The sequence below is a fragment of the Aotus nancymaae genome, unplaced genomic scaffold, assembly GCF_030222135.1.
Source record: "Aotus nancymaae isolate 86718 unplaced genomic scaffold, 86718_ANA_hifiasm-v0.15.2.pri h1tg000021l, whole genome shotgun sequence".
In the NCBI taxonomy this organism is placed as follows: domain Eukaryota; kingdom Metazoa; phylum Chordata; class Mammalia; order Primates; family Aotidae; genus Aotus; species Aotus nancymaae.
In genome coordinates this window covers 1,255,453-1,282,726 of record NW_026988433.1, presented here as the reverse complement: position 1 = coordinate 1,282,726, position 27,274 = coordinate 1,255,453, and the positions used below count along the sequence as shown (strand labels likewise).

The 27,274-nt window shown below is 62.6% G+C and overlaps 1 protein-coding gene across 1 annotated transcript; it reads left to right on the top strand.

Annotated features, from left to right (window-relative positions):
• The first annotated feature begins 262 nt into the window (after positions 1-262).
• Positions 263-27,274, top strand: ULK1 (unc-51 like autophagy activating kinase 1). The gene is made up of 28 exons (XM_064379540.1): positions 263-373; positions 908-1,000; positions 1,083-1,124; positions 12,361-12,393; positions 13,163-13,199; positions 14,282-14,455; positions 14,534-14,607; positions 15,100-15,201; positions 15,513-15,571; positions 15,644-15,726; positions 15,914-15,964; positions 16,362-16,450; positions 17,226-17,364; positions 18,434-18,494; positions 18,704-18,793; positions 19,263-19,388; positions 19,915-20,063; positions 20,167-20,253; positions 20,588-20,856; positions 21,093-21,286; positions 21,626-21,735; positions 21,811-21,954; positions 22,806-22,981; positions 23,203-23,375; positions 23,476-23,594; positions 23,947-24,104; positions 25,271-25,406; positions 25,475-27,274. The coding sequence occupies exons 1-28, from the start codon at positions 263-265 to the stop codon at positions 25,528-25,530; spliced, it is 3,135 nt and encodes a 1,044-aa protein (XP_064235610.1). The 3' UTR covers positions 25,531-27,274.

Here is a 27,274-nt window from a genome sequence, read left to right as displayed (position 1 = left end):
GGAGTCGGATTAGCAGCCCGGGGAGAGTGCCGCGGCACAGACGCCACAGGGAGCGCGACCCTCGGACCCCGCCTGGCCCGCGGGGCTGGGACCCGGCCCCGGCCTGCCCGATGGGGCGCGCGGCCCCGGAGATGCGCCCTCGCCTGGCCCCGCGCCCCCGGCCCCGCGCGCCCGGCCCGCCCGCCCCGGCCCGCGCCTCCGCCTGAGCCCCTCGCGCCCCGGCCCGCCGCCCCCCGCCCCGCGCCACCAGCCCGCCCGCGCCATGGAGCCCGGCCGCGGCGGCACCGAGACCGTGGGCAAGTTCGAGTTCTCCCGCAAGGACCTGATCGGCCACGGCGCCTTCGCGGTGGTCTTCAAGGGCCGCCACCGCGAGGTGAGGCCCGGGATCTCCTGCCCCGGGACCCCAGCCCCGCGATTCCCCGCCTGTTCTGGGACCCCCGCTCGACCTTCCAGGCCGACCCCCACTCTAGGATCCCCACCCCGGGACCCCCGGCCCGAATTTCCAGTCCGTATCCCCGCCCCTGGACACGCCGCACCCTGAGACCCCCAGTCCGGCTTTCCAGTCCATACCCCCGCCCCGAGATCCGCTGCTAGGCTTTCCAGGCCGACTCCCAACTCAGGACCCCCTGCCTGACTGCAGGCCAGGTCCCCACCCTGAGACTCCCAGCCCGGCTTTCCTGTGCAAATCCCCACCCTGGGACACCCCGCACCCGGTCCCCCAGCCCGGCTTTCCAGGCTGGATTCCTACCCCAGGACCCCCCAGCCCGATGCTCAACCTTGCTCCTCCCTCGGCCTTCCAGTCCCGTGACCCCCAACCGAGATCATCTCAGGGCCCCACCTGCGTGGACTGGGGTCTGGGGAAAGCCTCGAGGGCAGCCTTGGCTGAAGGGGCACGTTTGGCTTTCAGAAGCACGATCTGGAGGTCGCCGTCAAGTGCATTAACAAGAAGAACCTCGCCAAGTCTCAGACGCTGCTGGGGAAGGAAATCAAGATCCTGAAGGTGAGCTGGTGCTGGGGGAGGGGCGGGGGCAGGGGCGAGCCCCTCTCCCCACACCGTTAAGAAACTTGGGTTTCTGTCCTAGGAACTGAAACATGAAAACATCGTGGCCCTGTACGACTTCCAGGTAAGGTCCCTGGGCTGCTGTCTGCTGGGATGGGGCTGGAGGCCCGGCCCCAGGTGCTGGATACCCTGGTCGGTAATGGTGTTGAGCCTGTCCAGGCTGGGGTCTACTGGGCTCCTGGAGACCCCACCCTGGTTCCAGGCCTGGGCTGGGCCGGCTGTTGGCAGTGGCTTCTCCAGCTGTGTGACTGGGGAGGGGGTGTCTAGGCCGCAGGGCAGACTGAGGGCCAGGCATCTCCTCCCCCGCACTGGGGCGCCAGCCCTTGGGGCCTGCCTGAGTCCCCGGCAGGCCCGGGCAGCACTGCTGGCCTGGCCCACCTGTCTGGGCCGTGTGTTTGTTGACATTGCTTCTGTGGCTGGCATTGGCCAGCCTCTCTCTGCGTCAGACGGGGCGGGGGAGGGGCCGCCGGAGACTCCTGCTCGCTAGCAGTCAGGCCCGGCCTGGGTATAGTGGGCTGCCGCTGGCTGGCCAAGGAGGTGACCTCAGGCCCGGCTGGCCCCAGGATGCAGGTAGTGGGACCGGCTGGCTTCGGTGCTGCCCCTATGCCCTGGAACCCAGGGCTGGCCGGGCTGGAGCTGTGGGAGCCAGGACGTTGGACTGGGAACCTCCCACCCGCCAAAGTGCTGACTAATGGCTCTGCGACCTGTTTACTGAGCCCAGGGCCCAGCCCCTGGCTGAGGGAAGGGCTGGCCGGCCAGCCGTGTTTTGGTGGCCTTCTCCCTCCGCCCAGCAGGGCTTTGCTGTGGCCTTGGGGACCGTCACAAGGTGCCGGGTGGGGAGGGCCCAGGCCAGCGTGACAGGGAGTACCTGGAAACCCAGGCACACCATGTGCTGCGGCTGGGCTGCCCCTCCTGCTGCTTTTCTGCCCTCTTCCCACCTCTCCCCACCCCTCCTGTCCCTGCTTTCCTCCCTCCTTTCCTCCTCTCTTCATCCGCCCCACGTTTGGAAGCCTCCTGCCCGAGCCACAGCCTGGACGTGCGTCAGGGCTCTGGGAGCCAGCAAGGAGTAGACAGCTGTCCCTAGCCAGGCAGCGACTCCGAGAGGCTACCCCCAACCTCCGGACTACACTGCCTGCTGCTCCCCACCCCCAGGCTCCCCAGGTCCAGTCCTGGGCATCTCCAGGCCAGGCCCCATCACTGTCTGCACGACCCCCACAGACCCACAGCCTGTTCCTCCCGTCGGCTGCACACACCTGGTTGTGGGCATCTGCCGCTTCCTCCAGTGCTAGGAACACTGCGGCTTCCTCTACTCTGGAAGCACTTAGAGACACCGGCTGCAGGCGCTCCTGGCTCCAGCTCCAGCCCCTGCCCTTGCCCCACAGGTGCGGCATTGCTGCCCTGTGGCCATAAGGCTGTGTTTGAGGCAGGTACCCAAACCCAGAAAAAAAGAATTGGCTTTTTTTTTTTTTTTTTTGAGATGGAGTCTCGCTCTATAGCCCAGGCTGGACTACAGTGGCGCAATCTCAGCTCACTGCAGCCTCCATCTCCCGGGTCCCGGTTCAAGCAGTTCTCCTACCTCAGCCTCCCAAGTAGCTGGGATTACAGGCAGGAGCCACCACACCCAGCTAATTTTTGTATTTTTTAGTAGAGATGGGGTTTCACCATGTTGGCCAGTCTGGTCTTGAACTCCTGACCTTGTGATCCACCCACTTCGGCCTCCCAAAGTGCTGGGATTACAGGCGTGAGCTACCGTGCCTGGCCAAGAATTGGCATTTAAAAATGCGTAATGAACAATTTGGCTGATAAAAGAAAATCCACAAACATCACAGGTGACAGCCCAGCCCTGCCCGATGGAGTCCCGCTGTTCTCCACGCTCAGGCACCTGCCTTAGTTGGTTCTGGGCCACAGGACAACCGTCTTTACAAGGGGATGTGTCCACCCGTGTCCTGCCCCACCAATCCCACTCTTTGTGCCATGAATTGAGTGTAGCTTGCTCTCCATCCAGCCTGGGCGACTGAGCGGTACCCTGTCTCTAAGAGTACAGCTTGGGGCACGTTCTGTGCTGACTCAGTCCAGATCAGAATTTACCCCTCAGCCAGGCGCAGCGGATTGCACCTGTGACCGCAGCACTTTGGGAGGCCAAGACAGACCAGCCTGGGCAACGTAGCAAGACCTGCCCTCTCTAAAAAAAAGAAAAATTAGCCAGGCGTGGTGGCATGTCTCAGCTGCTCAGAAGGTTGTGGGAGTATTGAGTGAGCCCAGGAGTTTGAGGCTGCAGTGAGCCGTGATTGTGCCACTGCACTCCAGTCTGGGCAGCAGAGTGTGACCCTGGCTCAAAAAAACCTCAAAGTTTATCCTTCTCCATTAAGGGCAGTGGTTCAGAGCCAGGCTGCCACGTGCACGGACGGCTTCTTGACTTTGCGGCCCTATTTCTTCCTCTGTGAAGGGTTGTAAGAGAGAGCGCTCTCTGGTTGTGGGAACCATCGTGGGGGTGCTAGCTGCTGTGCTGATCAGGGCTGTGGGGTGATTTTCAGCCGCGGGCTGCCTGTTGCCCGAGATCCTGTAACCGCTTTCACCAGGGCCTGTAGGTGGGACGTGAGGCTGTTTGGGAAGCGGGTGCGTCCGTGTGGTTGTGACTGGATCCCTAGAAGTAGACTCCTTGGGCAGGAGGGATGCCTGCTTTGAGTATATTGCCATATCTACCTCCAGAGAGGCAGTGCCAGCGATCTCAGCCGCCTTCCAGCACCTCCCAGGAAGGTGGCCCTCAGACGCTTCCATCAAGGCCCACGTGAGATGTGGAAAATGACATCTCTTATGGTTTTGTTTTTCATTGATGATAAATGAACTTCACTATTTGAGCAATGGAATGTTAGAAATACCACCTGTTGCTGGGTGGATGGCTCACGCCTGTAATCCCAGCACTTTGGGAGGCCAAGGCAGGTGGATCACGAGGTCAGGAGATCGAGACCATCCTGGCTAACATGATGAAAGCCTGTCTCTACTAAAAATACAAAAATAAACTGAGCATGGTGGCGTGTACCTGTAATCCTAGGTACTCAGGAGGCTGAGACAGGAGAATCACTTGAACCAGGGAGTTGGAGGTTGCAGTGAGCCGAGAATGTGCCATTGCACTCCAGCCTGGTGATCAAGCAAGACTCCATCTAAAAGAACCATCTGTTCTTTGTACAGTGAATTTCTTTTCTTTTTTTTTTTTTGGGTAAGAATTTCACTGTTTTTTTTTTTTAAGATGAAGTCTGACTCTGTCACCTAGGCTGGAGTGCAATGGCGCGTTCTCGGCTCACTGCAACCTCCACCTTGCGGGTTCAAGCATTTCTCCTGCCTCAGCCTCCTTAGTAGCTGGGATTACAGGCGTGCACCACCTTGCCCGGCTAATTTTTTTACTTTTAGTAGATGGGATTTCACCATGTTGGTCTGACTGGTCTTGAACTCCTGACCTTGTGATCCACCTGCCTCTGCTTCCCAAAGTGCTGGGATTACAGGACTGAGCCACCATGCCCGGCCAGAGTTTCGCTCTTGTCACCCAGGCTGGAGTGCAATGGCATGATCTTAGCTCACTACAACCTCTGCCTCCCGGGCTGAAGTGATTATCCCACCTCAGCCTCCTGAGTAGCTGGGATCATAGGTGACCATCACCATGCCCAGCTAATTTTTGTATTTTTAGTAGAGTTGGGGTTTTGCCACATTGGCCAGGCTGGTCTCAAATGCCTGACCTCAGCCTCAGCCTCCCAAAGTGCTGGGATTACAGGCATGAGCCACTGTGCCGGCCTGCGCAATGTATTTCTATATATATATACGTATATATTTTTTCTTTTTATTTTAGACGAAGTCTCGCTGTCTCACCAGGCTAGAGTGCAGTGGCACAATCTGGACTCACTGCAACCTCTGCCTCCCAGGTCCTGCCTCAGCCTCCCGAGTAGCTGGGACTACAGGCGCGTGCTACCATGCCCAGCTAATTTTTGTAGTTTTAGTAGAGATGGAGTTTCACCACGTTGGCCAGGTTGGTCTTGATCTCTTGACCTCGATCCACCCATCTTGGCCTCCCAAAGTGCTGGGATTAAAGGTGTGAGCCACCTCGCCTGACCTTAATAAAGAGACCGGGTCTCTCTTGCCCAGGCTGGAGTGCAGTGGCACAATCATGGCTCACTGCAGCCTCGAACACCTGAGCTCAAGGGGTCCCCCTTCAGCCTCCCAGGTAGCAGGGACTTCGGGTGCACACCACTGTACCTGTTTGGGCCCATGCTTCTGGCGAGCTCTTCGTCCCTTTTGTGCTGAGGCTGAAGGGTACCGTGCTTGGCGCCATGGCCCCGAAGCATCCTGCCTTTCTCTGTGTCCTACCTCCAGTGTTTATCTGTGTGATGTTGGGCAGGTAGCCTCCTGGCACCTCGATTTTCTTACCTGTCAAAAACTGTTGTGGTTGCGATGGCAACTTGCGTATGTTGTTCTTAGCGCTGTGCCTGTCGCTTTGTAAGTGCTCTGTAAATGCTCTTGATTGGCAGGTGCCTTTTCTGTGTTATGGGAAGTCGCCCGTTTGTAATAGGTGGCAGGTCCTTCCCTCCGTGTTGTTCGTTGCTGTTGAGATGGTGGTTTTGTTCTTAGTGTGTTGCGTTTGTGTACTGGGTTTCTTTTGCAGCCATACAACATGGTGAAGATGTGAGTGCCTGGGAAGTGTGTGCCTTGGCTTATGCCGCTGGAAGGCAGCTGCAGCCCCTGGCCTCCTCACTGGGGATCAGTGTCAGCATCTGGACTTGCCTGACCCCAAGAATCAGGGCATGGGGCTGTGGAGCCAGGCCTGGATCCTGCCCAGCGTGCCCTGGGAGGAGGGCTGGCAGTGGCCCCCCTGGCCAGCGCGCCATCTGACCGGTCCCTTGCAGCTAAAGGCCTTGCTGGGCTGCCCAGCTGTGACTCACTCAGGCCCTGCAGACAGGGCCCCTGCCTGTGAGTTATGTGCGGTGGAGACCCAAGTCAAGAGGTGTGCTCCCCAGCCACTGCTGAGGGGCGTGGGATACTGTGGGCCCAGGCAGTCCAGGCTGGCATGAGACTGACTCCGCCCCAGAGTGAGGAGCTGCCAGCAGTCCTGGCCTGGTCTGGCGGGGGGACAGTCTGTGGCGTGAGTTGGGGTAGGGTACAAGCTAAGTGGAGACCCGTGGCTACCCAGCTCCCGGGCAGGAATGTGTGAGGCAGCCCCCAGGGCCTAGGCATTTCTGGAATTACCTGCAAAGGTGCTCACTTTTCTTTGTTTGTTTATTTATTTATTTTTGAGGCAGAGTCTCCCTCTGTCGCCCAGGCTGGAATGCAGTGGTGCCATCTCACTGCAGCCTTTGCCTCCCAGGTTTAAGCAGTTCTCCAACTCAGCCTACCGAGTAGCTGGGATTATAGGCACGTGCCACCACGTCCGGCTAACTTTTTGTATTTTTTAGTAGAGATGAGGTTTCACCATCTCTACTCTTGACCTGGCTGGTCTTGAACTCCTGACCTCATGATCCACCTGGCTCAGTCTCCCAAAGTGCTGGGATTACATCTAACTTTTATTTTATTTTTTATTTTTTTGAGACAGAGTCTTGCTTTGTCGCCAGGTACCAGGCTGGAGTGCAATGGCGCGATCTCGGCTCACCGCAACCTCCGCCTCCTGGGTTCAGGCAATTCTCCTGCCTCAGCCTCCTGAGTAGCTGGGATTACAGGCACGCGCCACCATGCCCAGCTAATTTTTTGTATTAGTAGAGATGGGGTTTCACCATGTTGACCAGGATGGTCTCGATCTCTTGACCTAGTGATCCACCCGCCTCGGCCTCCCAAAGTGCTGGGATTACAGGCTTGAGCCACCGCGCCCGGCCTATCCCACGATTTTAAAAGTTAGATGTAGGCCGGGCGCGGTGGCTCAAGCCTGTAATCCCAGCACTTTGGGAGGCCGCGGCGGGCGGATCACTAGGTCAAGAGATCGAGATCATCCTGGCCAACATGGTGAAACCCCGTCTCTATTAAAAATACAAAAAATTAGCTGGGCATGGTGGCGTGTGCCTGTAATCCCAGCTACTCAGGAGGCTGAGGCAGGAGAATTGCCTGAACCCAGGAGGCGGAGGTTGCGGTGAGCCGAGATCGCGCCATTGCACTCCAGCCTGGGTAACGAGCGAAACTCCGTCTCAAAAAAAGAAAAAAAAAAAAAATCGTGGGATAAGGCCAGGCGCAGTGGCTCATGTCTGTAATCCCAGCATTTTGGGAGGCCGAGGCGGGTGGATCACTTGAGGTCAGGAGTTTGAGACCAGCCTGGCCAACATGGCGAAACCCCGTCTCTACTAAAAATACAAAAATTAGCCGGATGTGGTGGCGGGCACCTGTAGTCCCAGCTACTTGGGAGGCTGAGGCAAGAGAATCACCTGAACCCGGGAGGCAGAGGCTGCAGTGAGCTGAGATCGTGCCATTGCACTCTAGCCTGGGAGACAGAGCAAGACTCCATCTCAAAAAATATAAGGGATAAAAATACAGGAAAGTGCAGAACAGCTGACAAGATGCGTCACAGCAAGCCCTGGAGACGGAGAAGCCTGCCTGCGTCCCGGGCTGCTCTCCTCCCTCCCGCCAAGGGCACGGCCATCCTTCCGAGTGCCCCTGCTGTGCGCAGTCGTTCTGCACCGCAGCGTGGTTCCTGGTGCCCAGAGGCAGGATCTCAGCCGTGGGTTTGAGGGGTGCTGTGTCTCCGTGGGTGACAGGAGTTTTCGTTTCTGCGTGGTACGCTGTTGTGGAACTGTAACCTCGTATCAGTATCTGTCCACGGTGGCTAGGGGTCGAGTCTCAGTCACCTGAAGTACAGAGCTGCTGGGAACAGGTTTCACAGGGGTGTGCACCAGCTGGGATGGCCAGGCCTCGGGAGGAATGTGTGGACTCGGTGTCTTCCTGAGGGTCTCTGCAGCTTACACCCCGCTGCCTGCACTGGGAGTGTGCCCTGCTCTTTCCAAACAAGACTGTGCCCTCAGAAGGGTCGGGCCACCCACCCCTGCCCCGCTGCATCTAGGGACCTGCCTCAACCCCCTGAAGCTGAACTCCCGGATAGTCAAGACCCCCCGGCCCAGCAGGCGGGGCACAGAGGTTAGTCAGCCCATGCTGCAGCCCAGGAGACCCACACAATGGGCAGCTGCAGCTGGTTCCTTGGGCCCAGAGGGGTGGAGCCAGCATCCCTTCCCTTCTGGGAGCTGTGCAGGAGAACCCCGCCTGGGGTGCAGAGTGGTTCTGTCCGGCCACAGCTGTGGCTTTTGCCACTTTCTGGAGCCAAGAAGGGCAGCTCTGGAGGCGTGAACTAGGTCAGTGCCTGCTCACCAGGCGCAGCCCAGGATCACCAGACAGGAGCAGGGCTGGCAGAGGGTGGGAGCCTGGATCCTATTAAGTAAAGCACCTTAGCACCCTGGGGGTGGGGCGGCCTCCTACGTGCCCAGACGCCCGTGCCAGGCTGCCTGGGACACCTGGCTCTGGCCAGCCGTACGTGCGTGCAGGGTGGGGGCCTGGCCTGCCGGGGTGGTGCTGTCCCGGGTCCCTTAGGCAGGCCGCCCAGAGACAGAGGGGTGTGGATTTTGCTGCCTTTTTAAAGGTGTTCTGAGCCTTGGCTGCACGTGTGGGGATTAACCATCCCCCCTTTCAGGGACAGCCTGTGGAATGGTCAGCAGCCCTTCCGTTTCTCCCTTTAAATAGGCAACAAGGTGGGACTCACCTCCTGGGGTAGGGGTGATGGTTCAGGGAGCCAGGTGTTTGGTTCGGGTGTGGGCTGTGTGGCCACTGCTGTGTGTGTCATGATGGGACGAACCCCTGGGCCGTCCTTGGAGAGGCGAGCTGCTCTGCCTTGGGTGGCTGGTTCCCTCCCCAGAGCCCAGGGGGGCAGCCATGGCCCTTTCTGCTGTCTAACTGGGTGGCTTGGTGCTGGGAGCCTGCCTGGTCCCCGCTCCCCAGGGCAGCTTGTGAAAACCAAATTTAGCTGCAAGGCAGAGGTGGAACCCGATGCCCTGTGTGGGTTCTGGGTGGGCCCAGGCTGGGCAGGGGAGGTCAGCTGTGGCTGGTGAGGCTGTACTCTCACCTCTCCCGCTTCAGGAGCCCCAGAGAGTCACTGCTGCCCGTGGGAAGGGTGGGCAGGCCCAGCTGGGGGCCCCCATGAGTTGGGGGTTGCGGTGTCAGGCCTGGGCCTGCAGCTGCCCTGGTGAAGCTCCCCAGCCCTGGTGGTGGGGGGTGTGGACCGGGGCTTGTTTGTCCTCACTCCTCATCCCTGACTCTGCCAGGGCTGGCGGCTGCAAAGCTGGGTCCTTCAGGACACGAGGGTTACTGGCTTCCCATTGGCATGGGCAGAGAGTGAGGACGGGACTCCAGCCCACCTGCTTGGGCTGCCCTGCCACTTCCCAGCCTGGGCACGTCTCCCAGCCTCCAGGGCCTCAGTGTGCTCGTCTGGAAAGTGGGCTGGTGACAGCCTGTTGCCTGGGCCGTGCAGGGCCGGTGGAGTTCAGTTCACAGGAGGCTCTCGGAGGCGCGGGGAAGGGCCCTGCTGTGCCCCCGACGCCCAGCTCAGGGACTTGGTTGCCCACAGCCCTGAGGGCCCGTCAAGCTGTCATTGTCCCAGGGCAGTTGGGGCGAATGTCTGCGGTGAGGTGGATGCCCCCAGACAGGCCCTGCAGCCCCACCCCCACTGGCCCTGAGTCCCCTGCTGGGGAGGACCTTTTGGGAGGGAGGCTGAGCTTGGGCCTGGCTGTGGTTTCTGCAAGGGACCATCTGAAATGCAGTGAGGAGGCTGGAGATCTGCTGGCCCCACAGCCCGCCGCCCACTCCCTTCTGGTAGTCGGTGCTCCAAGATTTTGGGGACGGAGGAGGTGGCCTGCACAGTGGGGAGGGTAGAAGGGTCTCGGAGGGTGACATGGGGGTGACATCTGTGACTCTGGGGCAAGGCCAGGGTTCTAGATGCGTCAGTAGCGAGGTGGATCCCAACACCCATGAGGCCAGTGTGGCTGGAGAGATGGCAGGGCCAGGTGCCCTGGGTAGGGGTGCTGGGGACCCTCGCTGGAGTGTGGGCAGCAGATGAGGTGGGGAAGAGCCTCCTTGCCAGGGTCCCGTGGGCCCAGGGCCAGTCACTGGCGCCACAGGGATCTCCCTGGTGGGCCTTTGCCTTGCCTTTTTTTGAGAAATTGTCACATCACTGGAGTGCAGTGGCGCGATCTCCCAGCTCACTGCAGCTATGGCCTCCGGGGCCTAAGCCATCCTCCCACCTCAGCCCGGAGTAGCTGGGACTGCAGGCCTGCAGTGTCACACCTGGATAATTTTTATATTTTTTTGTAGAGATGGGGTTTTGCTGTGTTGCCGAGGCTGGTCTCAAACTCCTGGGCTCAGGTGATTCTCCTGTCCTGGCCTCTCAACATGCTGGGATTGCAGGCATGAGCCATCGTACTGGCCAGGCCTTTGCCTTTCTAGGGCTGAGGGGTGGCTGCCTTAGGGTTTGGGGGTGGGAGGAGGCTGCAGGGCTTCAGTCAGCACCCCCTGCCCAGAGGGAGCCCCTGCCCCACACAGCCCAGTCCTGGGTGAGTGGCTGGAGGATGGGAGGCTGGGCCCCGCTCTGCTCACTGGGCGTTCCCCCCGGCAGGGTGCCTCTGTCTTTGACACATCCCTACTTGTCCTGGCTTTGCGGGTGGGTCTGGAGCTCTGGTGAGCAGGTCACGACTTGGGGAGCCCCTGGCTGTGTGATCCAGGGCAGGCGGCCCCCAGAGAGGGGAGGAGAGGTGTAGGCACTCCCTGGAGGGGTCGTGGGGAGGGTAGTGGCAGGCCCAGGTCAGGGAGTGGGCATTGCTGTCCTGAAGTTATTTCTGGGTCCCGGCTTCTGCCTGGCACTGTCCCTGTCGTCACGTCCTGTGCCCCGCCCAGGGGGTCATTTCTCCCCATAGCTGTTGGGGGGCTTGGGGTGCACAAGTTGTGGGTGCAGTGGGCCAAGGCCCACCTCATGGGCCGGTCCCACCAGGCTGTGCCTGGGCTTCTGGATCTCCCTCTGGCCATGCGGTTTCTGGATCCTGGGGCCTTAGCCGCCCCAGAGCACTCTCTCCTGAGTCTGCCCCTGCTGGGACACAGGGACTTCTCCCGTTTACGAAGCAGGTGTCAGAAGCAGGTGTCACCAGCGGCTTTGTGGATGTCCCCTCACCAGGGGTGCCTTCTGATTGGTCGGGGCCTGCTGGGGCTGGGGTGAGCAGAGCCCTGTCAGCCGTCCTGTGTGGGGCCCGGCTCCCGCAGGCACAGAGCGCTGTTCCTCCTGCAGCCCCCTCCAGGTGCAGCTCCCCCTTGCTTTCAGAGAGCTTGGGGCAGCTTGGGGTAGAAGTGGGACAGCCATTCAGCAGGGTGTGGATTTGCTTCCCTGCGAGCACCCGGGGCGTGTGGATAGGTGCAGGGCAGAGGGAGAGGCTTTGTGGGGAAAGGGCTTCTTCTTCCTGTTCTGAGGCCCCAAGTGGGGGTGTGGGGGCCTCGATCGTCCAGCCCAGCCTCCTGGTTTGATGTGGCTTCCTGGGCCTCACTTTCCTCATCTGTGACGTGGGGGTGATGAGGGCTCACCTGTGGCTGCGAGGAGTGGTAGGCCGCAGGGAGGGCCCCGGTCCCAGGCGAGGGTGTGCGTGCTGGCTGTCAGGGTGTGTGCTGTGTCTGGCGCTGGTGCCTCCCTCTGAGATTCATGGGGCAGGCAAGGGCGGGTGCACGTGGCACCCGGGTCAAGTCTGCGTTTGAGCTGAGGGCCGAGCAGCTGCTGGCCAGGCCTTGCTGGCCCTGCAGTGGAGGGGGTGGCTGGGATGCCTTCGACTGGAAGCACTGGGGCCACGTGTGGCAACCCGAGCTGCTGCCAGGTTGGGGTAGGGTGGAGGCCCGCAGGCCTCTGGGTCAGCGTGGAAGCACCAGTCTGCAGTCTGTTGGTGTCTTTGATTCTGGGCTCAGGAGCTGAGTTTCCATGGCCTGAGGGTCAGGGCCTGCCCACACCCCTGGCCTTCGCCCTTCCTGCTAGGGGGTATGTCCTTGGCCAGGAATCGTCACTGGTATGGGGGGACCAGGGACCTTTACCTTGATCATGATGGAGCCCTGAACAGCCACGAAACGCAGCACTGTAAACTCTTCCCCCTACGAAGCACATGGCCCACGGGCATCTTCCTCTCTTGGACGCTGGCTGACCAGCTAATTCCTGGCACTGTAGGGCCTGCCCAGGCCGAATTGGGGCTGAGTGAGACTCCCTGCATTAGGGCTGGGTGCGGACAGGGGGCACGGGGACCTCTCACAGCCTCTTTTCTGTCTTGCAGGAGATGGCCAATTCTGTCTACCTGGTCATGGAGGTGAGTGCCTTGTGGGGCCAGGACAAGCACAGGCTGATGGCCATGGCTCTGGGAGCCCCAGAGGGAGGGATGTGGCCAGGGTGGAAGGTCATGAGCTTTTTTTTTTTTTTTTTTTTTTTTGAGACAGAGTCTCACTTTGTCACCCAGGCTGGAGTGCAGTCACGTGACCTCTGCTCACTGCAACCTCCACCTCCCGGGTTCAAGTGATTCTCCCGCCTCAGCCTCCTGAATAGCTGACATTACAGGTACCTGCCACCATACCCAGCTAATTTTTGTATTTTTATTAGAGACAGCATTTCACCATGTTGGTCAGGCTGATCTCAAACTCCTGACCTCATGATCTGCCCACCTCGGCCTCCCAAAGTCTGGGGATTATAAGGCGTGAGCCACCGTGCCTGGCCTAGCCTTTTTTTTTTTTTTTTGAGATGGCGTCTCACTGTCACCCAGGTCAGAGTACAGTGGCATGATCTCGGCTCACTGCAATCAATTCTCCTGCCTTAGGCTCCTGAGTAGCTGGGATTACAGGCATGGGCCACGACGCCCAGCTAATTTTTGTACTTTTATTAGAGACGGGGTTTTGCCATGTTGGCCAGGCTGGTCTTGAACTCCCGACTTCAGGCGATCCACCTGCCTCGCCCACCCTAGGGTGGATGGATGCCTGAGGGTCCAGGGAACGCTGTCCAAGTGTGAAGGGTGGAGAGGCTGGGCAGGGCTGGGCGGTGGGCCCTGGCCCCCCGCTGCAGCCTGATGTGTGTCTGCTCTTTCACAGTACTGCAACGGCGGGGACCTGGCTGACTACCTACACAGTGAGTGCACCAGCACACCAGATGGGCTGCCAGCCTGTCCCACGGGGCCCCACCTCAGGGCTACCCCGGCCCAGCCTGGGAGGCAGCCTGGCTTGGGGGGGTCCCTGGCTGATTGTGAGACCGGGTTTCTTGTCCCCTGGGGCTCCCGAGTGGATGCGGGAGGCTGAGCTGCTCCGGATGTTAGGATGCCGCCCGTCTGCGCACCTCCCCCTTGCTTGGGGAGACAGCTGTGACCAGCATAGTGCCAGGCCTCTGGTGGAGTGACGGCCCTGGGAGCGGCACAAGGGGAGCAGGGCTGGTCTCCATGTGGCCGGAAGGCGGCTCTTGGCCCACCCAAAATTAAGCCATGCGGCCAGGGCTGTCGGGGGAGTGGGCAGGACGGCAGGTGGCGCCGCCTGTCTGTTCTCAGGCTTCCCGAGTGGGTCCGGGCCACAGGGCCAGTGCCCGTGGGGGCATGTGTGGTGCCGGCAGCTTCTGGGGTATCCTGGGGGTCTGGAGGGGACTTGGGCCTGGGCACCTGGGAGCCGGCCGGGCCGCTCTCAAACCTGCTCAGCTGTGCGTGGCCCTCAGCGCTGGGGTGGGAGTGCGGGCGCGGCTCCCCCGAGGGCACAGACCCGCCGGCCTCCTCGCTTCCCCGCTGGGAGGACCCCACCATCCTCGCCCTGGGAGACAGACGCTGAGGCTGGGCAGAGCTGAGACGAGCTGACCCGGGGACTTGGGCTGCGGATCAGGGCTGCTCGGAGCTGGCCTTTGGATGCCGGGAAGGGGGCATGGGCGGAGCTGCGGGGGCGCGGAGGGGCTGCTCTCTCCCGGGCCGGGCTCCCAGCACGTGTCCGGCCGCTGTGCCCTCCAGGGACCAAGTGGTTCCCGGCAGCGCATGCTGCCCGCGCGGTATGGAGGACGGAGAGGAGGGCGGAGGGCTGGGCGGCCGCGTCGCGTCCCTGCAGCAGCTGCAGCCCCGGGGCTCCGGGTGCGCCCCGTGCCCCTCTGGACCCGGCTCGCCTGCCCCCGCCCAGGGCTGGGTTTCCTCTCGGCCCGTGTGGCCGCCCGGCCGGCCGAGCCCTGAGCCGCCTCTCCCACAGCCATGCGCACGCTGAGCGAGGACACCATCAGGCTCTTCCTGCAGCAGATCGCGGGCGCCATGCGGCTCCTGCACAGCAAGGGCATCATCCACCGCGACCTGAAGCCGCAGAACATCCTGCTGTCCAACCCCGCCGGCCGCCGCGCCAACCCCAACAGCATCCGCGTCAAGATTGGTGAGCGCCTGGCGGGCAGGCGGGCAGGCGGGCACGGTGGGGAGCCCCGGCGCCCGTCCTGACGTGTCTCTCCCGCAGCTGACTTCGGCTTCGCGCGGTACCTCCAGAGCAACATGATGGCGGCCACGCTCTGCGGCTCCCCCATGTACATGGTGTGTTTGCCCTGGCCGGGTGGGCGCCTAGCTGGGCGGCTACTTGGCTGTGGTGTGGTGGGCTCTGGTCTGCTTGCTTAGGGCGGGAGGGCTCTGCTCTGATTGACCAAAGCGTGGCAGGCTCTGCTCTTGCCTGGAGCCTGGTGGGCTCTGCTCCGATTGGCGAGGGCGCGGCGGGCTCTGCCCCGGTTGGCGAGGGCGCGGCGGGCTCTGCCCCGGTTGGCGAGGGTGTGGCGGGCTCTGCCCCGGTTGGCGAGGGCGCGGCGGGCTCTGCCCCGGTTGGCGAGGGCGCGGCGGGCTCTGCTCCGGTTGGCGAGGGCGCGGCGGGCTCTGCTCCGGTTGCCTAGGGTGTGGTGGGCTCTGCTCCGGTTAGCGAGGGCGCGGTGGGCTCTGCCCCGGTTGGCTGTCGCCGGCGGGCCCCTGTTAAGGTCGGCGTGCTCCGCTCTGGCGTCTGTGGGGGCCTCACCCTGACCTGAGCTTCTGGTCGCGCAGGCCCCCGAGGTCATCATGTCGCAGCACTACGACGGGAAGGCGGACCTGTGGAGCATCGGCACCATCGTCTACCAGTGCCTGACCGGGAAGGCGCCCTTCCAGGTAACTGGGCGCAGCCCTGTGCCCCGGGCCGCACCTTCCGCTTGAGCGTCCGGCGGCCGCGGTCAGACACCTCACGGGCTCCTGGGTCCCGGCGGGGCGGGCTCTGCCGTGCTTGGCCATGGCGCGGGGCGGGCGTCCGGGGGTGCGGAGGACCGGGCCTCGGTGTCCCCCAGGGAGGGCGGCGCCTGGGCGGGGGCTGGTGGGAGGCAGGGGCGGTCACCCCGAGAGCCTGTCGCGCCCGCACCTCTAGCAGTGGGTCCCGGGCCCGGCCCACGCCACGCCCCCGCGCTCAGGCCGCCCCGTCCCCGCAGGCCAGCAGCCCGCAGGACCTGCGCCTGTTCTACGAGAAGAACAAGACGCTGGTGCCCACGTAAGCGCGCTCCCCGCCCCTCCCCGCGGGTGCCCCCGGCTGGCCCTGCCCACACCGGCCTCTTCTCCGCAGCATCCCACGGGAGACCTCGGCCCCGCTGCGCCAGCTGCTCCTGGCCCTGCTCCAGCGCAACCACAAGGACCGCATGGACTTCGGTGAGCGCCGCTGCCTCCGGCCCGCTTCGCCCCAGCCCCACGTGCACGCTGCGCTTCCGGACAGCCAGCGCCGGCGGGGGCTCCACGGCCTCCGTCTCCCCGGGCAGGTGCCCCGCAGCCGCTGGAGCTCGGGCTCTGGGTTCAGAGTCGGGTCCTCCTGAGGCCTCACTCCTGCTTTCTCCTGCAGATGAGTTTTTCCATCACCCTTTCCTCGACGCCAGCCCCTCAGTCAGGAAGTGTGAGTGGGTCTTGGGGCTCCGGAGGGGTCTGCGCATCTTCCTCCCTGGTCTGGTTAGACCCTGAGCATGGGGCAGAGGGAGCAGCCCTTGAGCTGAAGCTGGATCCCAGGGAGGGCAGGGCACCCAGCTTCTCCATCTGCTGCAGCAGGGACCCCACGGCCAGGGGCGGGCCTCGTGCCGCGTGCTTGGGAGGGCATGGGGATGGGGCGTGGGAGAGGCTGGTGCTGCCCTGTGACAGTCGTGGGTGCCTCAGGAGGAGCTTCTCCCCTTCCTGCAGGTCGGGGTGTAGCGGGAGGTGGAGGGGACGTGGTGGAGTTGGTCCAGTCTGTGGGTTGGCTCAAGAGTGAGGAGCGGGTGGGAGGATAGCACAGACTCGTCTATGCACTTTTCTCTTAGCCCCGCCTGTGCCTGTGCCCTCATACCCAAGCTCCGGGTCTGGCAGCAGCTCCAGCAGCAGCTCCACCTCCCACCTGGCCTCCCCGCCGGTGAGTTGCTGCCCCAGGGGCGTGACAGCTTCTCCCTCCACTTGGCAGTCAGGGGCTCCAGCCCTGGGCCGTCCATCTGTCCATCTGAACAAGCGCCTGGCTCTCGGGCATGGTGTTTGTGGCTGGTGGTGACGAGTTTGTGTCTGGGCTTTCCTGGCCTGGCCCCCTGCTCTGTGACTGGACTGGACCTCTGAGCTTGCTTCTCCACCTGTTGATAGCCAGAAGCTCAGGTGTGGCGAGGGGAGTGTGGCCGCGCCGTGGTGGAGGGAGGTGTGGCCCTCTGCAGAGCAGCCCTGGGACACGTGGCGCTTCAGCCACCACCACGTGGATGGTGTGTGCTTGGCCTTAGCATGGCGCTGGCCTCAGAGCAGGGCCCACCAGTGGTGGCAGAGGCCTCCACACTGGACACGCCCCCCCACAGCACCTCGTTTTCTTGGCTGTCAGATGGACAAGTGAGGTGCAGGAGCAGGTGGTGAACAACTCCCCAAAACAGGACCTTCCAGAACTGCTGGGAGCTGAGGGCTTCTACCCACCCAGGCAGCATGGTGGGAGGGCTCGTCAGGGGGACTGTCCCTGTAGGCTCAAAGGCCAGCCTGTGGGTGGAGTCTTCTGGAAGCACAGAGGAGAGTAGAGCTCCAGGAAGATGCACCCAGCCCTTAGCCCAAGCACCCTGATCTTTACTGGGGTTCCAGGCTATCCTAAAGGAGGGGAGATCTGCTCTTCTGAGTATCTGGGTCCCTGAGACCTGCTCACCAGCCCCTCTGTTGACCCGCAGTCCCTGGGCGAGATGCAGAAGACCCTGACCTCCCCAGCTGACGCCACTGGCTTCCTGCACAGCTCCCGGGATTCTGGCGGCAGCAAGGACTCCTCCTGTGACACAGACGACTTCGTCATGGTCCCCGCGCAGTTTCCAGGTCAGGGCGCAGAGGTGCCGGGGGGAGCCCGCATTGCACTTGTTGGGAGTACCATGTAGCCCATCTCCACTCAGGGCAGTCAGGACTGGCCCCCGGGGGCACCCGCATCAGCTCGGCTTGGTTGGAGAGGCCGTCTCTGGGGAATCAAAGCCTGGTCCTCCCAGTGGTCGGCCAGAGGCCATAGGCCTGGCTCCCCAGGCAGCGCTGCTCTGCTAGTTGGGTGGTGGCCGCTCACCTCGTGCCCCTTCTTCCTGCTGTCACGTACCTCCTACCTTGCTTCTCAGCAGCTTTTCTGCCCCCACACCCTGCAGATGGGTTCAGTCCTTAGCTTTTTGGGAACCTCTCCTCCAGTGTCCAGGGACTGCCTACATGTTTGTTGAATCAAGGCGCCTAAACTTTTGGAGCAGGCCTGGGGTCTGTGGCTCCTCCGAAGACCCCGCACTCTGTCCCTGGATGTCCTGAAGCTCCTGGAGGTCTGGGTTGGCACTGGCTCCTGTGTCCACCAGGGACACAATGACCCATGCAGAGCTCTCTGCATCTCCCGTCAGCTTGGCTCCTGTGGGGGTGGTGAGGCCTGAGCCAGGCCCCAGACAGACCTGGGGATGGACCCAGGGAGGGCCTTGGCCCTTTGCCAGCTTTCAGGGCAACATGAAGACAGAGACCAGGGGCAGGCCAGAGCCTCCTTGGGGGCGGGAACCTGGGCATTCCTGGAGGGGCCTGGACCCAGACTAAGAGCTATGGACGCTTGACCTCCCCAACCCGTCCTAGGGTCTGTTGAAGGCTGGGGGGCACGGGCCCAGGGGCCTCTGGGGCTGAGGACACAGGAGACAGCAGGAAGCACAGTTCAAGTGTGGAGAAAGGGAGGCAGGTGGTGCTCTGGTCTCCCGGGGCTGGCAGGGAGGATGTAGCCTGGACGTGCCGCCCCGGCTCTGCACCCTGCAAGGCTGCTGTACACACTGAGGGCCCTGCAAGGTGGAGGGTGTGCGGGGGTCCAGCAGGGACCCTCAGTGGTGTGGGAGGCCTGGGCAGGCTGTAAGGGCTCCAGGCCCAGGCTTGTCTTCCCCTGCAGGTGACCTGGTTGCTGAGGTACCCAGTGCCAAGCCCCCGCCAGACAGCCTGATGTGCAGCGGGTGAGCCGCCCATCCCTCAGGCCTGTATTTTAGGGGAGAAAACCTGTGGTCTTGGAGGTGGCCCATGTCACCCCTGCCTGGAGTCATCAGGCAGCTCGGGGAGGGCCGAGACTGCCGAGTCCACTGCAGGCGGGACGATGGGGCACAGGGCAGGCCGAGCTCTGTGCCGCGTGTGGCTGGAAAATGCCCTTGGCCTCCCTTCTCCACAGGAGCTCGCTGGTGGCCTCTGTGGGCCTGGAGAGCCATGGCCGGACCCCCTCTCCATCCCCACCATGCAGCAGCTCCCCTAGTCCCTCAGGGTAAGCAGGGCCAGGCAGGGTGGGTGGGTCTGTGAGCAGTCCTCCAGCTGGAGGTTGGGCCTCCTGTGTGTCGAGGCGCCCCGCCTTCTCCCAGGCCTCGCAGGACTGCAGGGTCTGCTGGGTCATTCTGCAGAAGGGACTGTAGTGGGAGGCGTATTGGCAGTAGGTGAATGAGGACCAACCAGGGGTCCAGGGCCAGCACAGCCCTATCGCAGCCCCTGAGCCTGTAGGGCCAGCAACGTTCAGGGCGGCCTCCCACTGGCTGGGTCACGCTGGGAGTCCAGGTGCCACTGTGTTGGTGTGTGTAGAGGCACAGAGGCCAGCTCTTCAGACCTGGCATGGAGCCCAGGGTGATCTCTGTCCTAGCTAGCAAGTCTGGGCTTATGCTTTCTTCCGGTGGCCCGGCTTCATGACCTCACCCTCTTGTGACCCCAGTGTCTGTGGTGACCCTGACCTCTCTTTGCCACAGCCGGGCCGGCCCGTTCTCCAGCAGCAGATGCGGCGCCTCGGTCCCCATCCCGGTCCCCACACAGGTGCAGAACTACCAGCGCATCGAGCGAAACCTACAGTCACCCACCCCGTTTCAAACGCCTCGGTGAGTGCGGAGTCCCCGGTAGCCAGGCGTGGCCCGGGGTGTGTGTGGCCGGAGTCCTTCCCCAGCTCCCATGGAGGGACGGGTGGTCACGCACGTGCAGCTGTGCAGGCTGCGCCCGGGTACTCAGCACCCCCGTTCACCCTGTTGATTTCTTTGCTTTCTAGAGTTATTTTGACAGTTTTCTGATTGGCAGAACGTCTTGAGTTTATAAAACCAGTGTTGACTTTGGTCCGTTTTAACAGAAGTAAACAAGGGGAGGGAAGGGTACCTTTCTCTGAGCTCACAGAAGGCTGTGTGGGCCAGTAGGCGTCTGGCAGGGGGCAGAGACTTAGGTGAGGGTGACTTGGGTTGGCGCCCTGGGCAGGACTGCTGAGGGGTCATCTCCTCCCACACACCCACTGTGCGGCCAGTTACCTGGACGGAGTGCAGCAGAGGGTGAGCCACTTGTCAGCACCGTAGCCACTTGGCATGGCATGGGGCCCTGGGCCGCTGGGGCCTTCCCTCCTAATACCTGACTTGTCCCCAGGTCCTCTGCCATCCGCAGGTCAGGGAGCACCAGCCCCCTGGGCTTTGCACGGGCTAGCCCTTCACCCCCGGCCCACGCTGAGCATGGAGGCGTCCTGGCCAGGAAGATGTCCCTGGGTGGAGGCCGGCCCTACACGCCATCCCCTCAAGGTGCGCCTGCAGGCGGGGGCCTGGGAGGGGCGTCTGGGCGGTGGGGAGGAGGCACGCCGTCGCTGTCCCTGCTTGACTCTGGCAGATCTCTCTCTTCCGCAAGTTGGAACCATCCCTGAGCGGCCAGGCTGGAGCGGGACGCCCTCCCCACAGGGAGCGGAGATGCGTGGTGGCAGGTCCCCTCGTCCAGGTGGGTGCAGTCTGGGGTGAGGGGTGGGGAGGCCAGGCTTCCGTTGCTCGGGTGGTTGTCCTGGTCTAAAGTCCTTGCTTTTTCCTAGTGGAAAGGAGTGGGAAGGAAGCTCATGGAACAGAAGCCAGCTGCCTCTCCAGCTCCTGGCTGTGTGAACTGGGCAGGTTGCTCAGCCCCTCTGTGCCGGTCTACTGTGCTGGCTGGGGGTCAGGTTTAACAGCGGGCTCTAGAGCTCGGCTACCCCAAGGGGCCTCCGTGTAGCAGCAAAGGGATTGTCCAGGGCTGGGTCCCTAGACCGGGAGTCGGAGGAGTGACGAGGCCTGTCTCTCCCTAGGCTCCTCTGCGCCCGAGCACTCCACCCGCACTTCCGGGCTGGGCTGCCGCCTGCACAGCGCCCCCAACCTGTCCGACCTGCACGTTGTCCGCCCCAAGCTGCCCAAACCCCCCACGGACCCCCTGGGAGCCGTGTTCAGTCCTCCACAGGCCAGCCCTCCCCAGCCGTCCCACGGGCCACAGTCCTGCCGGAACATGCGGGGCTCACCCAAGCTGCCTGACTTCCTGCAGCGAAACCCCCTGCCCCCCATCCTGGGCTCCCCCACCAAGGTAACAGGCACTGCCGTGTGTGCAGGGGCACAGAGCCCTGGGGAAGAGACGGGTGAGGGTGGCCAGTCCTGAACAACGACCAAGGAAGGCAGCTCTGTGCCTCTGACCCCCGCCAGGGCTCATGCTCAGGCCACTCCCACGTGCCTTGCTGGTTTCCGCAGACGCGGCTGCCTCCCCCAGGCACTGGGCCCTGGGGCTTCGGATGGGTTAGAGTCACCCCATCTCTGTCCTCCTAGGCTGTGCCCTCCTTCGACTTCCCAAAGACTCCCAGCTCCCAGAACCTGCTGGCCCTCCTAGCCCGGCAGGGCGTGGTAATGACGCCGCCTCGAAACCGGACACTGCCTGACCTCTCTGAGGTGGGACCCTTCCACGGTCAGCCGCTGGGCCCTGGCCTGCGGCCAGGCGAGGACCCCAAGGGTCCCTTTGGCCGGTGAGTTGGGGAGATGCACTGCCCCCAGCCCCCTGCATTGTCCTGCTGTGTACTTCTGGGGGGGTGGAACAGGAAAAGCCTGGTCCCCCGCCCCCGTGGGTACCCAGTGTGGCTGGGTGCCAGAGAGCCTGGCCCACCTGTGGCTGGGCCTAGGCCCCCAGCAGGCTCCATCCTGAGCCTCGGCATGCCTCCCTATAAGCCGGGGTGACCGGAACGCCTGCCTCCCGAGGTGGCTAGGGGCCCGTGCATCCTATGTGTCTGGCCTGCAGAGGGTCCCCTCGAAGTCCAGTTAGGGTGGGGTGGGCCGGGCCTCCAGCACGGCCCCATACCCTCCCACAGGTCTTTCAGCACCAGCCGCCTCACCGACCTGCTCCTGAAGGCGGCATTCGGGACGCAAGCGCCGGACCCTGGCAGCACAGAGAGCCTGCAGGAGAAGCCCATGGAGATTGGTGTGTGGGCGGGGCCCGGGGGCTGTGGGGGGAGGGGCGTCCAGGACACTCCTGAGACCCTCCTTGCTCTCCCAGCACCCTCAGCTGGCTTTGGAGGGAGCCTGCACCCAGGAGCCCGTGCTGGGGGTGCCAGCAGCCCCGCCCCGGTAGTGTTCACTGTGGGCTCTCCCCCGAGCGGGAGCACGCCGCCCCAGGCACCCCGCACCAGGATGTTCTCAGGTGAGGGCTGGCTGAGCTGAGGCCCTGTCCCTTTTGGGGTGGTGGCAGCACCCTAGGGGAGGGGGTGTCAACTTGGGTCACTGGACTGTGGTCCCCCAGACCAGAGCCTAGGGGTGTCTGAGGAAGCAGCTCAGGCCCCTGAGAAACCCACGCTCTGTCTCCCCATATGCAAAATGGACATGGTTCTGGTACTGCCCCCAGGCCTCCCCTGCCCCTCAACCTGTGAGTGAGAGGTGCTCATTGCCATTACCCCCAAAACGAGCCGAGCAGGGATGGTGTCTGGCTCTTGGGCTACGCGGTGTTGGTTAGGAGTCGCCCTGATGGGCACAGGCCACACAGACAGGTGTGCCCTCGGTTCCCCAGCCAATGGTGTTCGGGAGCTCTGGGCCTGGGGCCTGGCTGGGTTCCCACTGTGGGTTCTGCCTGGGGAGGGATGGGCTTGTGGGGGTCTGATCCTGGCCAGAGGATGCCATTGCTGGGATCACTTCCCAGCTCCACAATGAGGGTGGGGGCTGCCTTTCCCTTTGAGGTCCTTTCGGCCCTTAGGCCCACCTGTGGGGCACAGTAGCGCACCGGGCCACCCACCTACCCATCCCAGACGGTGGCAGCTGCTTTCCTCCAGGCAGACCTGCACCGGGGGTCGGGATACCCAGAGGGTCCCTTGATGCGCACCGCAGCCCTTGGCCTGAGGGGGGGCTGGGGACTTGGGGGCTGTGGTAAGTGGCTAGAGGTTGAGCAGGGGCTCTAGGAGCCTGTCGTGCTTCTCCTGTTAGAGCTCAGCCTGGGGGCATTTGGGCCGTGGTGTCTGCTCATCCTGATTTGCCTTGCCCCTCACTGCCTCCTCCCTGCAGTGGGCTCTGCTGGCTCCTCTGCCCGCCACCTGGGGCCTGGAGCCTGCAGTGAGGCCCCAGCCCCCGAGCTCTCTGCTCCAGGACATGGCTGCAGCTTTGCTGACCCCATTGCTGCCAACCTGGAGGGGGTCGTGACCTTCGAGGCCCCCGACCTACCCGAGGAGACCCTCATGGAGGTGAGGGCTGGAGTGAGCAGAGGTTTCCATTCTGGCTCGAGGGTGTGTGGGGCCTTGCAGGGCCCAGGGGTGTCGGGTGCGGTCCATGCCAGCTGCCCAGGCTGCAGCACGGGAGGGGACCCTGCCTTGCCCCCCCCCAAGGTGACATCAGCGAGTCTCAAGGGAGACAGGCGCCTCCCCAGTGGGGCCGCGTGTGCCAGGCTGACAGCCACCTCCCACAGCAAGAGCACACGGAGATCCTGCACGGTCTGCGCTTCACGCTGCTCTTCGTGCAGCATGTCTTGGAGATCGCGGCCCTGAAGGGTAGTGCCAGCGACGCAGCCGGGGGCCCCGCGTACCAGCTGCAGGAGAGCGTGGTGGCCGACCAGATAAGCCTGCTGAGCCGAGAATGGGGGTGGGTGCTGGCGGGGGCTGGCGGGGCTGGCGAGGCAGGGCGGGTGATGGCCTGGGGGCCAGGACCGGCCTGCCTCCTTTGATCTGCCTGCCACCCCCAGATTTGCAGAGCAGCTGGTGCTGTACCTGAAGGTGGCCGAGCTGCTGTCCTCTGGTCTGCAGACTGCCATTGACCAGATCCGGGCCGGGAAGCTCTGCCTGTCGTCCACCGTGAAGCAGGGTGAGGACCACCCACGCTCAGCCCACACGGCAGGTTGGGGAGGAAGCCTGCCTGGCAACTCTGGAGACAGGGTGACACAGAGGCCGCTCAAGCAGGCTCTGGCCGGGTGGGCAGCAGCCAGAAAGGGTGGTGCAAGGCCTTGGGGCCTGGAGCATGCAGAGCATGGAGGCCATGGGGTCCAACGGCATCCGGGACGAGCTGCTGAGCCTGGCCGCACACTGAAGGCCGCAGGAAGCCAGGGCTGTGGCAGGGAGGGAGGGACATGACGCTGGGTGCACGTGGCAGTTGGTGACCACAGCAGCCCTGCCCCATGTCTGCTGCAGCCTGAGCTGACCGCCCTTGTCCTCTGCAGTGGTGCGCAGGCTGAACGAGCTGTACAAGGCCAGCGTGGTGTCCTGCCAGGGCCTGAGCCTGCGGCTGCAGCGCTTCTTCCTGGACAAGCAGCGGCTCCTGGACCGCATCCACAGCATCACTGCAGAGAGGCTCATCTTCAGCCACGCCGTGCAGATGGTACGGGATGGGCAGACACCCGCGGGGCACGGGCTGGAACTTCAGGCCGCCTGTCTCCACTGGGCGGGGACGTTGGTGCCCACAGCTTGGTGAGACTTTGGGGGAGTCACTTCTGGAGGTCTCTGGAAGTGACAGCACGATGCCCCCGGCAGGCGCTCAGAGCTTGTGCATGCTTGATTGCACGCGTGCCACGACCCATGTGCATCCTGCCATGCCTCGCCCTGAGGCTCAGCTTCCCCAGTTGTAAAATGAGAGACTTGGTCTTCAGGCCTTGCAGTCGAGTGTCAGTCTCCAGCAGCAGCACCCGGGCCAGGATAACCCGTCTGGAAGTGTGGTGTCCTCAGGCCGCCCAGCGGCACTGCGAGCACAGGCTCCCTGCTTGGGCTCTGAAGAGCTGTCTCTGAGCTGGGGCCCTTTCTTTTTTTCTTGAGACAAGAGTCTCTGTTGCCAGGTGGCACGATCTCGGCTCACTGCAACCTCCAGCTCCCAGGTTCAAGCGATTCTCCTGCCTCAGCCTCCTAAGTAGCTGGGACTACAGGCATGCACCACCACGCCTAGCTAATTTTTATGTATTTTTTAGTAGAGACAGGGTTTCAGCATGTTGACCAGGATAGTCTTGATCTCTTGACCTTGTGATCCGCCCACCTCGACCTCCCAAAGTGTTGGGATTACAGGCGTGAGCCACCACGCTTGGTCTTTTCTTTTTTTTTAAGAGAGGGTCTTGCATGCTGCCCAGGCTGAAGTCCCGTGCAGCGGCTGTCTCCCGGGCTTAAGTGATCCTCTTGCCTCAGCCTCCCAAAATGCTGGGATTACAGGCATGAACTCATAAGTGTCTGAGTCTCCTTTTTAAAGAAAAATGATGCATGTGGTAAAGATCCAGTCTGAACAAACAGGAAAGTCGGCCCGCCTTCTGCCCCTGCTTCCCCACCGGGCCGGCCAGGCGGCCGCAGTCATGACACTGAGTCCTGGGGTGAGGCCAACAGCGCCAGCTGGGGTCATCCGGTTCCAGCCCTTGTGCACAGCAGGCGGCATCAGTGCCCGTGCCCCCATATGTTGCTGCCCTCAGCGCCTGTCTGCCACCCCTGGGTGCCGCCGTTGGTGCAGGGAAGCCGTCGCGGGAGGGGCTGGGTGAGCTGGCCCTGTGCAGCCTCTGCCCTCGCCCCCAGGTACAGTCGGCCGCCCTGGACGAGATGTTTCAGCACCGCGAGGGCTGCGTGCCGCGCTACCACAAGGCCCTGCTGCTCCTGGAGGGGCTGCAGCACATGCTCTCGGACCAGGCCGACATCGAGAACGTCGCCAAGTGTGAGTGCAATGCCAGGCTGGGGCTGGGGGCCCTGGGTGTCTCCCTCACGCTCCGTCTCCCTCTGCAGGCAAGCTGTGCATTGAGCGGAGACTCTCGGCGCTGCTGACTGGCATCTGTGCCTGACCTTTCTGGCCTGGCTGGGCTCCGGGTCCTGCCGAGACCTGCGGGGTGGGCTCTGTGTGCTGGCAGGACTCCTCGAGACAAGCCCATGGCAGCGATCACTGGTGCCGAGCCCTGCCCGGGGCCCCACGGACAGTCAGCCTGCCAGACTTTCTGCAGGTCACAGGGCGAAGCCGGCACATCGGGAGCCACACAGCTTGTGGGCTCACCCATCTTTTGCAGGTGGGGATCACAGAACTTCTGCCCCTCCAGCTGTCTGGCACAGCAGGCATGGTTGCCACCACCCTCTAGCCCCAAGGCAGCCCCAGAGGACGGGCAAAGGGCCTGAGACCGCTGCCGACTCGAAGCCAAAGCGAGCTCCTGCTCAGGCCAGGTCAGCAGTCGCTGTGCCCAGGAAGAGCCTGCGGCCTCGGCATCCCCGTCTCCAGGAGCCTCTCCCTCCGAGACATCCACCCAGCTTTGTCAGTCACCCGAGCACTTTATGCAGACAGAGACAGAACCTGGACCTCACCAGCGACTGCTGGGCAGCGATTCCTGGCAGTGGCCTGGTGTTTGTACATAACACATACGTGGACACACATGCCGGGGCCTCCAAGCCTGAGCACCGGCCACGGAGCTGCCCGGGCCTGGACCTCGGGAGGAGAACGGGCTCCGGGCGAGTGGGGCCATGCGCTGGAGGGAGAGGCACTTCTTGTTTCAGGTGCTCCTCTGGGGACCAGCAGCGGCACCACGTTCTCAGCCCTGGAAACGTCTTGTCATTTTTCACACTTTGTTCCTAAAATGTGTCTTATTTTTATGCAGCTCATTTTTTCTTTAAAGGAGAAAACTTGTAGGTGTTTAAGAATTGGTTTTGGGAGGGTGAGGACTGGGTCAGGTTAGAGGCAGAGGCCAGGGGTGTGGAGGGCGGGGAGGCTGCTCTGTGCGTACCTGTGTCGGTGACTGTCCCCTGCAGGACAGGTGTGTGCCCAGCACCCTCCCCACCTGGACCTGGGGGCAGATGAGGGGAATCCTTCAGGCAAAGAAAAAATAAAATATGCAAAAGCTCCCGTCCAGCTTTGACAGTTTTGATGTCAGCTCCTTGGCAGGGTAGGCCTGATGACAGCCCTGTCCCTGCCTGCCTCGGCCTTGCCCAGGGCCACCGATGGTGTCCACAGAGAGGCCTGCCTTCCGGATTCCAGGCGGGCATGCGCTGCAAACCCCGCCTGGGCTCCCCTGGTCTGCCCAGCCCTCGGTCAGCCTTGCCTGAATCTACTTGAATGAATCCCCAGTCTGCAGGAGGCAGCGGTGGGGCCATGGACCCACGCGGGGGTTCCAGGGTCACACGCCACATAATAGACAAAAATACACACACGTGTGTTTTTCTTTGCAATACTTGAAATATTGCCACTGTGCTTGGACTTCGAAGAAGAAAACCCCCGTGACTTCTTCCTCATCACCCTAATGGCTTTATTCTCACGTTGTGGGGCATGTTCGTATTTATTGCTTCATGGCCGACTGGAATCCCGAGTCCTGGGAGGCTGGCGCTGCGGGGATCCTCCCCGGGGCCCTGGTCCTCTGGCTTCCGTCGCGGCCGCGTGTGCGTGTGTCCGAGCAGGTTCTGGGTGCCTCGACTCGGGAACGCTGCTGCTGGTTCTGTGTCCTCCACCTGGTCGCGCTGGACCATTTGTCTATTTTAAAGGAAATTTTGTGTGATTTCCTGCCCTTTGCGTTGTATTGTGTAATAAGGAAATAAACCTTTGAAATTGTT

Bases quoted from the DNA above. Each gene is read 5' to 3' on its own strand.
- ULK1 (XM_064379540.1), top strand. From the start codon at position 263: ATGGAGCCCGGCCGCGGCGGCACCGAGACCGTGGGCAAGTTCGAGTTC. The intron at 15,965-16,361 runs GTGAGTGGGTCT...CTTTTCTCTTAG, and splicing joins CAGCCCCTCAGTCAGGAAGT to CCCCGCCTGTGCCTGTGCCC. The intron at 18,794-19,262 runs GTAAGCAGGGCC...TCTTTGCCACAG, and splicing joins AGCTCCCCTAGTCCCTCAGG to CCGGGCCGGCCCGTTCTCCA.